Below are 11,758 nucleotides of genomic sequence, written 5' to 3' on the forward strand. Positions count from 1 at the left end.
AATCTTCTTTAGATCTGATAGTTTTCATGTATTTGTGGGATTGACTCTGACTGTACCAGCCAGCCAACAGTCTGAGCATAGGCAGCAATACACAGGACCAGGTTTTGCTGGTCCAGCTTCAACTCATCCTCTGTAGTCTAGTGGTTAGAGCACTGATTCACCCATATGGGAGACCCAGGTTCAAATCCCACAAGGTTTAAGTGGAAATCTCCATTGACCAGTAGCCACTTCTTTAGCTCTAATAGAGTTTGTGGGCATCTTATAGCCTGCAAATTCAATTTTCCCTTCCCAAAGCCAGTAGGCTGTTCATTTTATTACTGTTCCTAAGTCTCCTAAAGCAGTCTTCATAGTTGATGTGGGCTTAAGGTTTCTGCTGGACATTTGAGATCAAATTTAAGATAGAGTACTGGACATAACATTTAGTGTTTTCAAGCAAAATGTATTCATGTAAGTTTCAATTTAAGAGTCCTGGACATACAATTAGCAAAAAATACAGCAGATGCCAACAGTGTCTTTGGGTTTTGAAAGAAGCAAACAAATCTTCTTTAGATCTGATGGTTTTCATGTATTTGTGGGTTTGACTCTGACTGTACCAGCCAGCCAACAGTCTGAGCATAGGCAGCAATACAGACGACCAGATTTTTCTGGCTCAGCTTCAACTCATCCTCTGTAGTCTAGTGGTTAAAACAGTGATACTCCCATATGGGAGACCCAGGTTCAAATCCCACAAGGTTTAAGTGGAAATCTCTGTAAGGACCCACCCACTGGTCCAACGACGGATTCCAATGCCGTGGGAGAAAGGATTTCGTGCTCTGAATCTCCTCCTTTAAGAATTAAAACATTCATTTAAAATTTAGTCTTTTACTCTTATTTGACTCTGTGAGGTTCCCAATCTGACTCCAAATTATATAATAAAACATAATACATTATTAATATTGATTTAGATTATTGATTATTTATAAATTCCCATAGTCTTAGTTATTCGTTCATTAGGGACCCGATATCGCACAGAGTATTAGTCGGCCATTGCGTATATCTCACGGACACAAAATTGTCAGTCTGATCTTAGTCAGAGGTTGCCGGGTAAACTAATACTTTTATGTCTGGCCGCTCCATGCTTGCTCCGATCATAAAAACAGTTACTTTAGTCTAACACTCATGCAACTTGCTAAGGCAGGTGATAAACATAAATCTGGGAGTTTTAATGAATGTGCCCCATGCTCCATTCTACCATTAAAACCCCAGTATGATAATATCCTGACAGGATCTTGCGGTAATACCAGACTCCTTCTAATATACTGGTCATAATAATTTCTGAAAGAATTAAAATAAATCAATACGATTTCTGAAGAATTAAAATGAATCAATTACAATTTATTTTGCCAAGTAGGTTACACTTAAATCAATCATTTAGTTTCCAAATTCATCACACAAAAATGTCAACATTCACATCTAAAATAAAAGTAGTAAGATAAAAATAAAATCACAAAGTCAAATCATACCTGGCAAGTAAAAAACGACACACAGCAGTGCGGGAAGTCTGAATACAGAAGCTTCCTTGAGTCCTTTTCCAATGTTCCTTATATACACCAGTACAAATGAGAGTTATGGTCAATATGGTATTTTCATTTAGTTTCTTGTGTAGTTTCTCGTGGCCCTAAAGGTCACCAAATGGGATCGTCAGCCATTTGTACTTAAGATTACCTAGAAAAGACACGCCTCTTAGAGGAACAAAGAATATGTTTTAAAGTTAAATCTCCAATATACTCTTATCTTAGACTTAAAGAAATTAGACCTCTCTTTACCCATCGCACCATGACATTTAAAAAGATATCAAACATGATGTAACAGTATTTCCATCATCACAACATATGATATACTCAATGTTACATGTGTTTAGTATATTTCCAGCAACAAGATCTTTCAAAGGGGAGGAAATTACAAGTCATTTCCTGGGTATCAGTGACCCCTGTGGAAAGAGATAACACCCTTTCTCGGGAACAGGCATAGAATGTGGTTTTATTGTTTTATTGTCCAGCTTCAAAAACACACTCTTGTCCATCTGCCCTACATAACTCCACCCCTGACCACGCAGGGACAATTTTAAAATGATCCCTAAGGGGACATCCTTGGATGTTGTGAAGTCCTTATGCATTATTTGTTACTGTAAAAGTCTTTGAAACGCAGGCACCTGTAAAGGTCCAAGTGTTAGCACATTGTTGATGGATTCCTTCAACGATCGAATCATATACCTGAAATAATAACACTGGAGTATTGTAAACATGAGAATAAAACCACTGCCAATCACGCATCCACGGAACACCCAGTCCCACCAGGTGTATACATACTGTGCAGACCGTGTAGATGAACTTGACAGTAGCTTTGCTGTTCCTTTGGCCAGGTTTGTTTCCACCTGGGCCTGATTAAGATGATACTCAGTCTGTAGAATAGTCCGTTGGACTAACTCCATTGTTTCAGTCAAAGTCTGTGTGCTGTGTTCGTAGAAGGTGTCCTCCCACCAGGGAGAAACATCTATGTCAAGTGGAATCCTACCCAGGATATTTATCTGACCCATTGAAAAGTCCTCAGTTACCTCAAGACAAAAGGTTTGGTTTGACGGACAGGTCAGACCTCCATAGGTGAAAGAAATCATCTCACTGATGACACACCACTGTGATTGCGAAACCTGTACAGCATCTGCATGACCATGTAATGACTGAACATTAATAAGCTTAGTATCATTAGGAGAGAATGGTTGTAAAGTGTTACAAGTACAAATGACATAACTTGAAGTTTCATGACAACAGGTGCGAGTGGTAAATAAGGTCTCATTTCTTTTCAAAGTCATATAACCTGTTAAATGATCCCATTTAATGATCTGATTTTTTACTACCATGCCTATAGAACGTATAGTTGTGGAATTTTGAAAAATTTGATCTGGGTGTATTAAAGGAAAACTGACAAAAAACCCAATACATCCGGCACATTCATTTCCATTATACAACATCAAAGTTGATAATAATTCTGAATATTTAATGTCCTTCATTTTTTCAGATGCAAACCACCTATGTAAATCCAAAATCTCAATAAGATCATTTAAAGCATGTCTAGGTGTTTTAAGAAGACGCAAGTCTAGAATCTCTTGTCTAGCAACAGTAAATAAATCTTGAGCATATGATCTGCAGGCTAAGTCACGTTCGATGGTACGGGTCTGATTAAATAATGAGTGGCTGATCAATAGAAGCGCCTGCGCTTCAGATCTAACCGATTTGATAATGTTTTCATTACTATTGCTGAGGTGCTGAAAACCAGTGGCCACCTGGTTTGCCAACCATGTTGAAAATTGTGATTGTCCAGTTATTTTGTAAGTGTTGGCAATTGAATTAACTGAGCCGAAGAGACCTGCTAAATTTCCAAGTAGATCTCGTTTAGAGCGTACAGGTGGAATTCGGACAGCTAATCTGCCTTTATAATCAGAGATTAAATCATCGATTCGTGACTGTAGCCATGCATATGTTTTATCATCAGTACTACAATGATTCACATAAGCAGATAAAATATTTGAAATATTATATGTTACATGAGTCATGACTAGATTAACATCATGCAACAAAGTCTTATTGATATTTCCCTTAATAAAACCACCAGGAGGGATTGGATATAATTTTGGACATTGTTTGGGTTTACTATACCCACAAGTGGTTAGATTAAAACAATGCTGTAAGGTCCATGTACAATTTTGTGGGCTAGTATAACTATTTACATCAGACTCACATTTGCCCACACAATAGGTTCCTTCTTTTCGGCTAGTCCAAATAAAAGTTTTTGGATCAGTATCATCCGATACATATGAAGTAAGGTTGAACTTGCAATCTGCAAAACTCATATGTGTGCTGTTGAGTGTTTCAGTATGTGTACATCTGTATACTGCAGGTTCTAAATCCTTTATAGAATAACAAATTTTTGGATCTGTACCATTGTTAGATTTTTCATACAGGGTGCGCATACTCCCAATTGTTGCTCCTGGTTCAATTTTAAGTTGATACCAGGCTGTTATATTGTGTGAATATAGCCGTGCGGGGGTGTCACCTGAAATGTTCACTATAGGAGGATAGCTGGAACCTACTTTACAGCAAATTTTTGTTGCGCAATTTGGTTCCGGCTTTATACCGGGAGGCCATGTAACTATCTCTCTAAGCGAAATTGTTATGTATGATGTGGATGGCCCCTTTGCCTATTTCCAGACCCATCTCCCACATTTCAGGGTGTGTGCAAGTAATACCCTTTGGCCCAAGCTGATACATGTAGCCCCCGACACCTTCCTTGCGTCCGGTTTCCATGGAATTGCGGTAACCATCCTGAAACAGAGACAATGAGATATAGTCAATCATTTGGACATGACACATTTAATTATTCGTCAATCCTTTGAACAATTTGCATTGAGACATGTGATACCATCTTAATTTTCCTTTGATGGACACGGCCACAGCGCTATTACAAGTCGCTTTAATTTCATAAGGCCTGTGCCACCTAGGAGAAAATGCATTTTGTTTTACAAAGACTCGTATCATCACCATGTCTCCTTTTGCAAATTTTGTTTTGAATGTTGGATTGAACTGTGCATCATTATTTAGGTCAGACTGTTGTTGTCTCAGCACCGCCTGAGCTTGCAATACTTTCAGTCTTTCCTGCAGTTGTTTTAGCACAGTCTGCTGTGTTGCGACCATAAGATGGCCCAAATCTGCTGGAGAAATTTCTGGATCAATAGGCAATTTCATCACCCTTCCAGTCATAAGTTCATATGGACTAATGCCTGTAGCTTTAGATGGTGTTGCTCGCAAAACAGTTAAAACTGTGGCAGAGCATCAATCCATTTGTTTTGGTGTTGAACTATCTGTTTAGTGATAGCCTCTTTGATTGAGCGGTTTGCACGCTCGACCATACCAGAACTTTGTGGCCTGTATGGAATGTGAAACTTCTGTTTGATGTTCAGCATCTTATTCATGTCTTTCATGATCTGTCCAGTAAAATGAGTACCTTGATCGGATTCTATTTGAATTGGTGCTCCCCAGAGAGGGATGATTTGGTTCGCTAACAACCGTGCCACGGTAGTTGCAGTGTTATTTCTTGTAGGTATAGCGTCTACCCATTTTGAAAATTTATCAATGATAACTAGACAATATCGATATCCACCCCTGGCACTTGGCAGCGGACCAATGAAATCCAACTGCAAAGATTCCCAGGGACCTTTTGGTGGTTCTGGCCTGCGCAAATTGGTACGACCCGGCTTGCCCTGGTTTACTGTGGCACACACAATACATGTACTACACCATCTGTCAATGTCAGCTGTCATCCCTTGCCACCAAAATTGCCTTCTTATCAACTGCAATGTTTTTTCAGAAGATACATGTGAATAATCATGATACAATTTGATTATTGGTTTTTGTAAAGCTTCAGGAACCACATATTTGCCATCTCTCAACACCATGCCTTCATTGACCGTGATCAGCTGATCTTGCTTTAGATGTGACATTAGTTCTCCCTCAGAAACCCACAAGCTTTGCTGATATTGTTTAAGGTCAATTGGTGTAGTTTGAATTGCACTTATTTCTACATATGGTTTTTCATCCCAAATGTCACCCTTGATAGCTGCTAATTTAGCCAGCTGATCTACAATGTTGTTATTTTGTTCATGCACGTTCGGGTTTTTGTTTATGTGTGCACGTACTTTAACGACCGAAATGGGAGATTCATGTTTCGTTACAGCGTTCCATATTGCACTTATCGTATTGAAATGTTTAACAGGGGTTCCTGCAGACGTGAGAAATTTTCGCATTTGCCACTGTGTCATAAAGTCATGGACGACGCCGAAGGCATATCGGCTATCGGTTTGAATACACACAGGCTCAGAATGCGCTTTAATGGCTTCAAGCAATGCGACGAGCTCGGCCTCTTGAGCAGACATGTTTGATGGTAATTTTAGTAACACCTGTCGTTGCGCATTTGACTCGGGGAAACTAGGTGTCCATATCGCACATCCAGTATAGAAATGATCATTTTGTTTAAACCTGGATCCATCAATGTATACTTGTGTTTGACCTGGGATCTCATGATCATAAACAGGACTGGGTACCTCTTTCTCAGGCAAACATGTGTGCGGATGGCCATCTATGTCCCTGAGTATGTGTGGCAGAATGCGTGTGTTGTCTGTTGTGATGTCACGTGATTGAATATCAGCTAACCATCTGGCTAATCTTTGAGATGACACCCCTTTTATTCTGCCTTGCAACAACATTTGTACTGGCGTATGCACTGTATGTATTATTATGGATTGAAAACCAACGATGGGCTCAGTTGTGTTTATCATCCAATGAACAGCCAGTACATGTTGTGTGCATGGATCAAACCCCTGTTCGACGGGTGATTTTTTCCTACTGTATTATGCAATTGGACGCAATTTTCCCCCATGTTCTTGTGCTACCACTCCACTTAAAGTGTCTTCGTACGCATCGACTTGAAGATGGAACGGTTTTACAGGGTTGGGTAAGCCCAGGGCAGGTGCGGAACACAGACGCTGTTTTAAATTGGTGAATGCTTGTTCATGCTCATCTGTCCATTCAAGGACATCCGACGGTTTGGTTTTACCTTTCAAGAGAGCATACAATGGTGCGGCAGTTTTGGCGAAATCTGGTATGAAATCTCTGAGATAGTTTGCAGTTCCTAACACTTTTTGAAGCGCATTTAAAGTGTGTGGACAAGGCAGTTCAGCGATGCATTTTCTTCTATCCTCTGTCAATGCCCTGTGATTTTGCGTAAGTGTGTACCCTAAGTAGTGCACTTCCTTTTGAGCAATTTGGGCCTTCTCCTTGTTTAGTTTAAAGCCTGCCTTGCCTAGCATTTGCAGAACTTTATCTACCACATTTAAGTGATTTTCAAGTGACCCTTCTGTAGCGATGAGAATGTCATCAACATAGTGCACTACTTGGCCATTCCCTAGTAAGGGTTCAAGCACGTCTGCAACTGCTCTATGAAATATGGCAGGGCTGTTATGCATTCCTTGCGGCATCCTAAGCCAGGAATATTGTATTTGGTTTACTGTAAAGGCCAATTTCCATTGGTCTTCTCGCTTGACTTTGATAGACCAAAACCCATTTTTGATATCAAGTACAGTAAACCATGTGGCATTAGTGGAAATTTGTGTCAATATAGTGGATGAGTTTGCCACTATTGCTGTAGCTTTGGGTATTACTCGATTAAGGCGTTGATAATCAATGCATAACCGCCATTTACCATTAGGTTTAGGCACGGGTAAACACGGAGAGTTTGTAGTTGAACTGCATCGTCGAACTATTTGCCTCATTTCAAGTTGTTTTACTATCTCATGAACAGCTGCTTCTGCTTCTGGCTTTATGCGATATTGTTTTTGCGGTGGAGGTGGTTCACCTTCAATGCCAATTTCAAAATCAATTAAGCCACAATCATGTTCATGAGTAGCCCACACGTCTTTGTGTTTGTCAATCAACAACTGAATAGGATCTGTATTAGAGATGGACATTATTTTTGCCTTGTTTACTGGCAAACATTGTTTTGTTGCTTTGTTCGTTTGCAACTCAATCTGTTTTTCAAAGCAATGAATTACAAATCCATGTTTTTTCATAATGTCCATCCCCATCACAGTACCTTCACTATTGTTTGGCAAATACCAAAACGACTCCTTCAAAACGGTCACGCCTAAGTCGATTAAAACTGGCTGCGTTTTTGTTGCTGTCATTAAAGTATCGCCTATGCCTTTAATTTGAATGGTTTCAGTAGTCAGTGGAAAAAGAATATTTGTGCAGGAGCATGCTGCACCGGTATCAATAAGAATATTTGCTAGCCGGCCTCCTAGACTAGCTCTTATTTTAATCCGGTTTCCGCTTGTAATAATGCTACCTACAGCTGCGGAGGCCACGCACCCCTATTGTTCGTTCCTATATTTTTCTAGCAGACTTTGTATTTCTGCACGTAGGCTCTTTTGTGTATCATTTGCTGTTGAGGTTTTCTTTTCAACTTGCTTGCCGTTATTTGCCAGAGACTTTTGTTCTTCAATTAGTTGTTTCAATTGTTCAAGCGTCCGTTTGTCAGATTGAGACATTGTTGTCTGACTACTATTGGCTGACTTCAGTCTGAAACAATTTTGAACTGTGTGATTGTTTCTTTTGCAATACAGACAATATGACTGAGGCTGAGATTTATACTCGGATTTCATATTTCCATTGCCTTCTGCTGTCCATTGTGTCGTTGCAACAGGATGAGTTTTGTTTTGTTTTAGCCTGCTTTCAATTTTAGATGCCCAATCTACCAGTGCTCTAAATGTATTTTCGGGTGGTTCTGCCCCGTGCAATAATGCTCGTTGAATGTGAGATTCTGCATTGTTCTTTATGATCTGTAGTAAAACTTCCTGGTCCCTTTCTGCATTTTCCACTCCTGAGTGCTCTTTAAAAGCCACCCATAAACGTTCTGCATACACTTCAAATGGCTCTCTCCCTACTTGCTTTAATTCCAATATTTTGTTCCACTCTGCATGCGTTGGTCCTCTTAACTCCATCAACGCTGCCTTCAATCTGTCATACACATCCGTATCTGCTTCATTTTCCCTTTTAATCACAATCTCTCCAGATCTGAGGTTTTCAGGCATTTTTGCTTTAAGTTCATTTGGGATGGTGAGCAGTGCTATCTGCCACACATCCCTCAGCTCTAAATTGTACACTGACGCCTGTAGCAGTAAATTATCCCAATAAGGTTGAAATGGCCCTCTTCTTGGCATTACCCCTACAACCTCTTTATGTCTTGAACATTCCTCACAAGTTAATGGGCGACTAATTGTAGTTACCTCATCCTCTGCATTGGTCAATGTTTTCAGCACGGCAACATTTACTGATTTCTTAACAATCGTGCCTGTTTTATTTCTCGTTCGTATTGGACTGCGGCCTCGTTGTTCATTAGCTCGGTTTGATACCGGTTCCGGAGAGCGTTCTCGTCTTATCGGAGCTGGCTCTTGCGCTGCTAAGTTATCCTGTATACTTTCTATAAGCGCGTTATCTTCATCGTCGCTATCATCTTCTGTATTGCTAACAGAGTTAATAACGGCTTTTTTAACAGCCGCAACATGAAAGCCTGCACCATCGCAACAATCTTCGAGTGCTTTGGTGTATTCTTTGTCCAATTTTAGTTTATTTTCAAGTTTTTTAATCTGCGCCTCTAGTGCACTGCCCTGTCTTACCCAAGTTTGTTTTTCAAACACAGACGCATCGATTTGAGTACGAAGCTTTTTTAATTCCTCCGACCGGGCTTTCTCTAATTCTCGGATACCCGCAATCATTTGATGCGTTTCGGTTATTGTTGCGAGATCGTTCCGACGAAGTAGATAAACAATTGCTACGGAAATCTTTCTGAATTTCCGCTTATTCTCTAATTTACGTCCTTTGGAGGAATACCATGACAAAATCTGCTCATTTGTCCATGTTATTTCCAGTCCTTCAGAGTGTAAACGCAAGAGAAGAGGTTTAATTCGTAGCGCAAGGGAATCCATTATTTCCTTATCTACACTTTCGCTATCATCTCCCTGAAAAGCCATGTTGTTGTTGTTCTAAAACTTATGCCCCACCGGATTTTTACGGTCTCCGGTCTATCACTGGGTATTCACGACCCGTTCTACAAATGTGTCTGAATGGTGCACTTATGCTTTCCCTCAACACTTCTAAAAGGCAAAGAAAATTCAACTTACCAACACAGCTGAAGACAGAGAAGTAGCTCAAACCTCATACTCAGCGATGAATGGAATAGTTTGTTTTGGATGAGATGTCGCGCTGGTATGACTTCACTCACTCGCGCCGGGACACTCGTTCTTTTGTACTCGTCACGCGTTCTGGTGTACACGTCACTCTTTCCAGCGTATGACGTATCACGTCGGGATCAAGCTGTAAGGACCCACCCACTGGTCCAACGACGGATTCCAATGCCGTGGGAGAAAGGATTTCGTGCTCTGAATCTCCTCCTTTAAGAATTAAAACATTCATTTAAAATTTAGTCTTTTACTCTTATTTGACTCTGTGAGGTTCCCAATCTGACTCCAAATTATATAATAAAACTTAATACATTATTAATATTGATTTAGATTATTGATTATTTATAAATTCCCATAGTCTTAATTATTCGTTCATTAGGGACCCGGTATCGCACAGAGTATACGCCGGCCGTTGCGTATATCTCACGGACACAAAATTGTCAGTCTGATCTTAGTCAGAGGTTGCCGGGTAAACTAATATTTTTATGTCTGGCCGCTCCATGCTTGCTCCGATCATAAAAACAGTTACTTTAGTCTAACACTCATGCAACTTGCTAAGGCAGGTGATAAACATAAATCTGGGAGTTTTAATGAATGTGCCCCATGCTCCATTCGACCATTAAAACCCCAGTATGATAATATCCTGACAGGATAATCTTGCGGTAATATTAGACTCCTTCTAATATACTGGTCATAATAATTTCTGAAAGAATTGAAATAAATCAATACGATTTCTGAAGAATTAAAATGAATCAATTACAATTTATTTTGCCAAGTAGGTTACACTTAAATCAATCATTTAGTTTCCAAATTCATCACACAAAAATGTCAACATTCACATCTAAAATAAAAGTAGTAAGATAAAAATAAAATCACAAAGTCAAATCATACCTGGCAAGTAAAAAACGACACACAGCAGTGCGGGAAGTCTGAATACAGAAGCTTCCTTGAGTCCTTTTCCAATGTTCCTTATATACACCAGTACAAATGGGAGTTATTGTCAATATGGTATTTTCATTTAGTTTCTCGTGTAGTTTCTCGTGGCCCTAAAAGTCACCAAATGGGATCGTCAGCCATTTGTATTTAAGATTACCTAGAAAAGACACGCCTCTTAGAGGAACAAAGAATATGTTTTAAAGTTAAATCTCCAATATACTCTTATCTTAGACTTAAAGAAATTAGACCTCTCTTTACCCATCGCACCATGACATTTAAAAAGACATCAAACATGATGTAACAGTATTTCCATCATCACAACATATGATATACTCAATGTTAAATGTGTTTAGTATATTTCCAGCAACAAGATCTTTCAAAGGGGAGGAAATTACAAGTCATTTCCTGGGTATCAGTGACCCCTGTGGAAAGAGATAACACCCTTTCTCGGGAACAGGCATAGAATGTGGTTTTATTGTTTTATTGTCCAGCTTCAAAAACACACTCTTGTCCATCTGCCCTACATCTCCATTGACCAGTAGTCACTTCTTTAGCTCTGATAGAGTTTGTGGGCATCTTATAGCCTGCAAATTCTATTTTCCCTTCCCAAAGCCAGTAGGCTGTTCATTTTATTACTGTTCCTAAGTCTCCTAAAGCAAACTTCATAGTTGATGTGGGCTTAAGGTTTCTGCTGGATATTTGAGATCAAATTTAAGATAGAGTACTGGACATAACATTTAGTGTTTTCTAGCAAAATGTATTCATGTAAGTTTCAATTTAAGAAAGAGTCCTGGACATAGAATTAGCAAAAAATACAGCAGATGCCAACAGTGTCTTTGGGTTTTGAAAGAAGCAAACAAATCTTCTTTAGATCTGATGGTTTTCATGTATTTGTGGGTTTGACTCTGACTGTACCAGCCAGCCAACAGTCTGAGCATAGGCAGCAATACACAGGACCAGGTTTTGCTAGTCCAGCTTCAACTCATCCTCTGTAGT

General features: G+C 39.6%; 1 protein-coding gene across 1 annotated transcript; it reads right to left on the reverse strand.

The window, feature by feature from the left end:
• Positions 1-1,285: 1,285 nt before the first annotated feature.
• LOC129438243 (uncharacterized) lies at positions 1,286-11,284 on the reverse strand. The gene is made up of 2 exons (XM_073862998.1): positions 9,767-11,284; positions 1,286-4,358 (listed from the first exon to the last, which is right to left on the reverse strand). Exon 2 carries the CDS (start codon positions 4,004-4,006, stop codon positions 2,162-2,164), a length of 1,845 nt encoding a protein of 614 aa, XP_073719099.1. The 5' UTR covers positions 4,007-4,358; positions 9,767-11,284; the 3' UTR covers positions 1,286-2,161.
• Between the last annotated feature and the right edge of the window lie 474 nt (positions 11,285-11,758).

This window comes from Misgurnus anguillicaudatus, chromosome 24, assembly GCF_027580225.2.
Source record: "Misgurnus anguillicaudatus chromosome 24, ASM2758022v2, whole genome shotgun sequence".
Taxonomy (NCBI): domain Eukaryota; kingdom Metazoa; phylum Chordata; class Actinopteri; order Cypriniformes; family Cobitidae; genus Misgurnus; species Misgurnus anguillicaudatus.

Bases quoted from the DNA above. Each gene is read 5' to 3' on its own strand.
- LOC129438243 (XM_073862998.1), bottom strand. From the start codon at position 4,006: ATGCGCACCCTGTATGAAAAATCTAACAATGGTACAGATCCAAAAATT.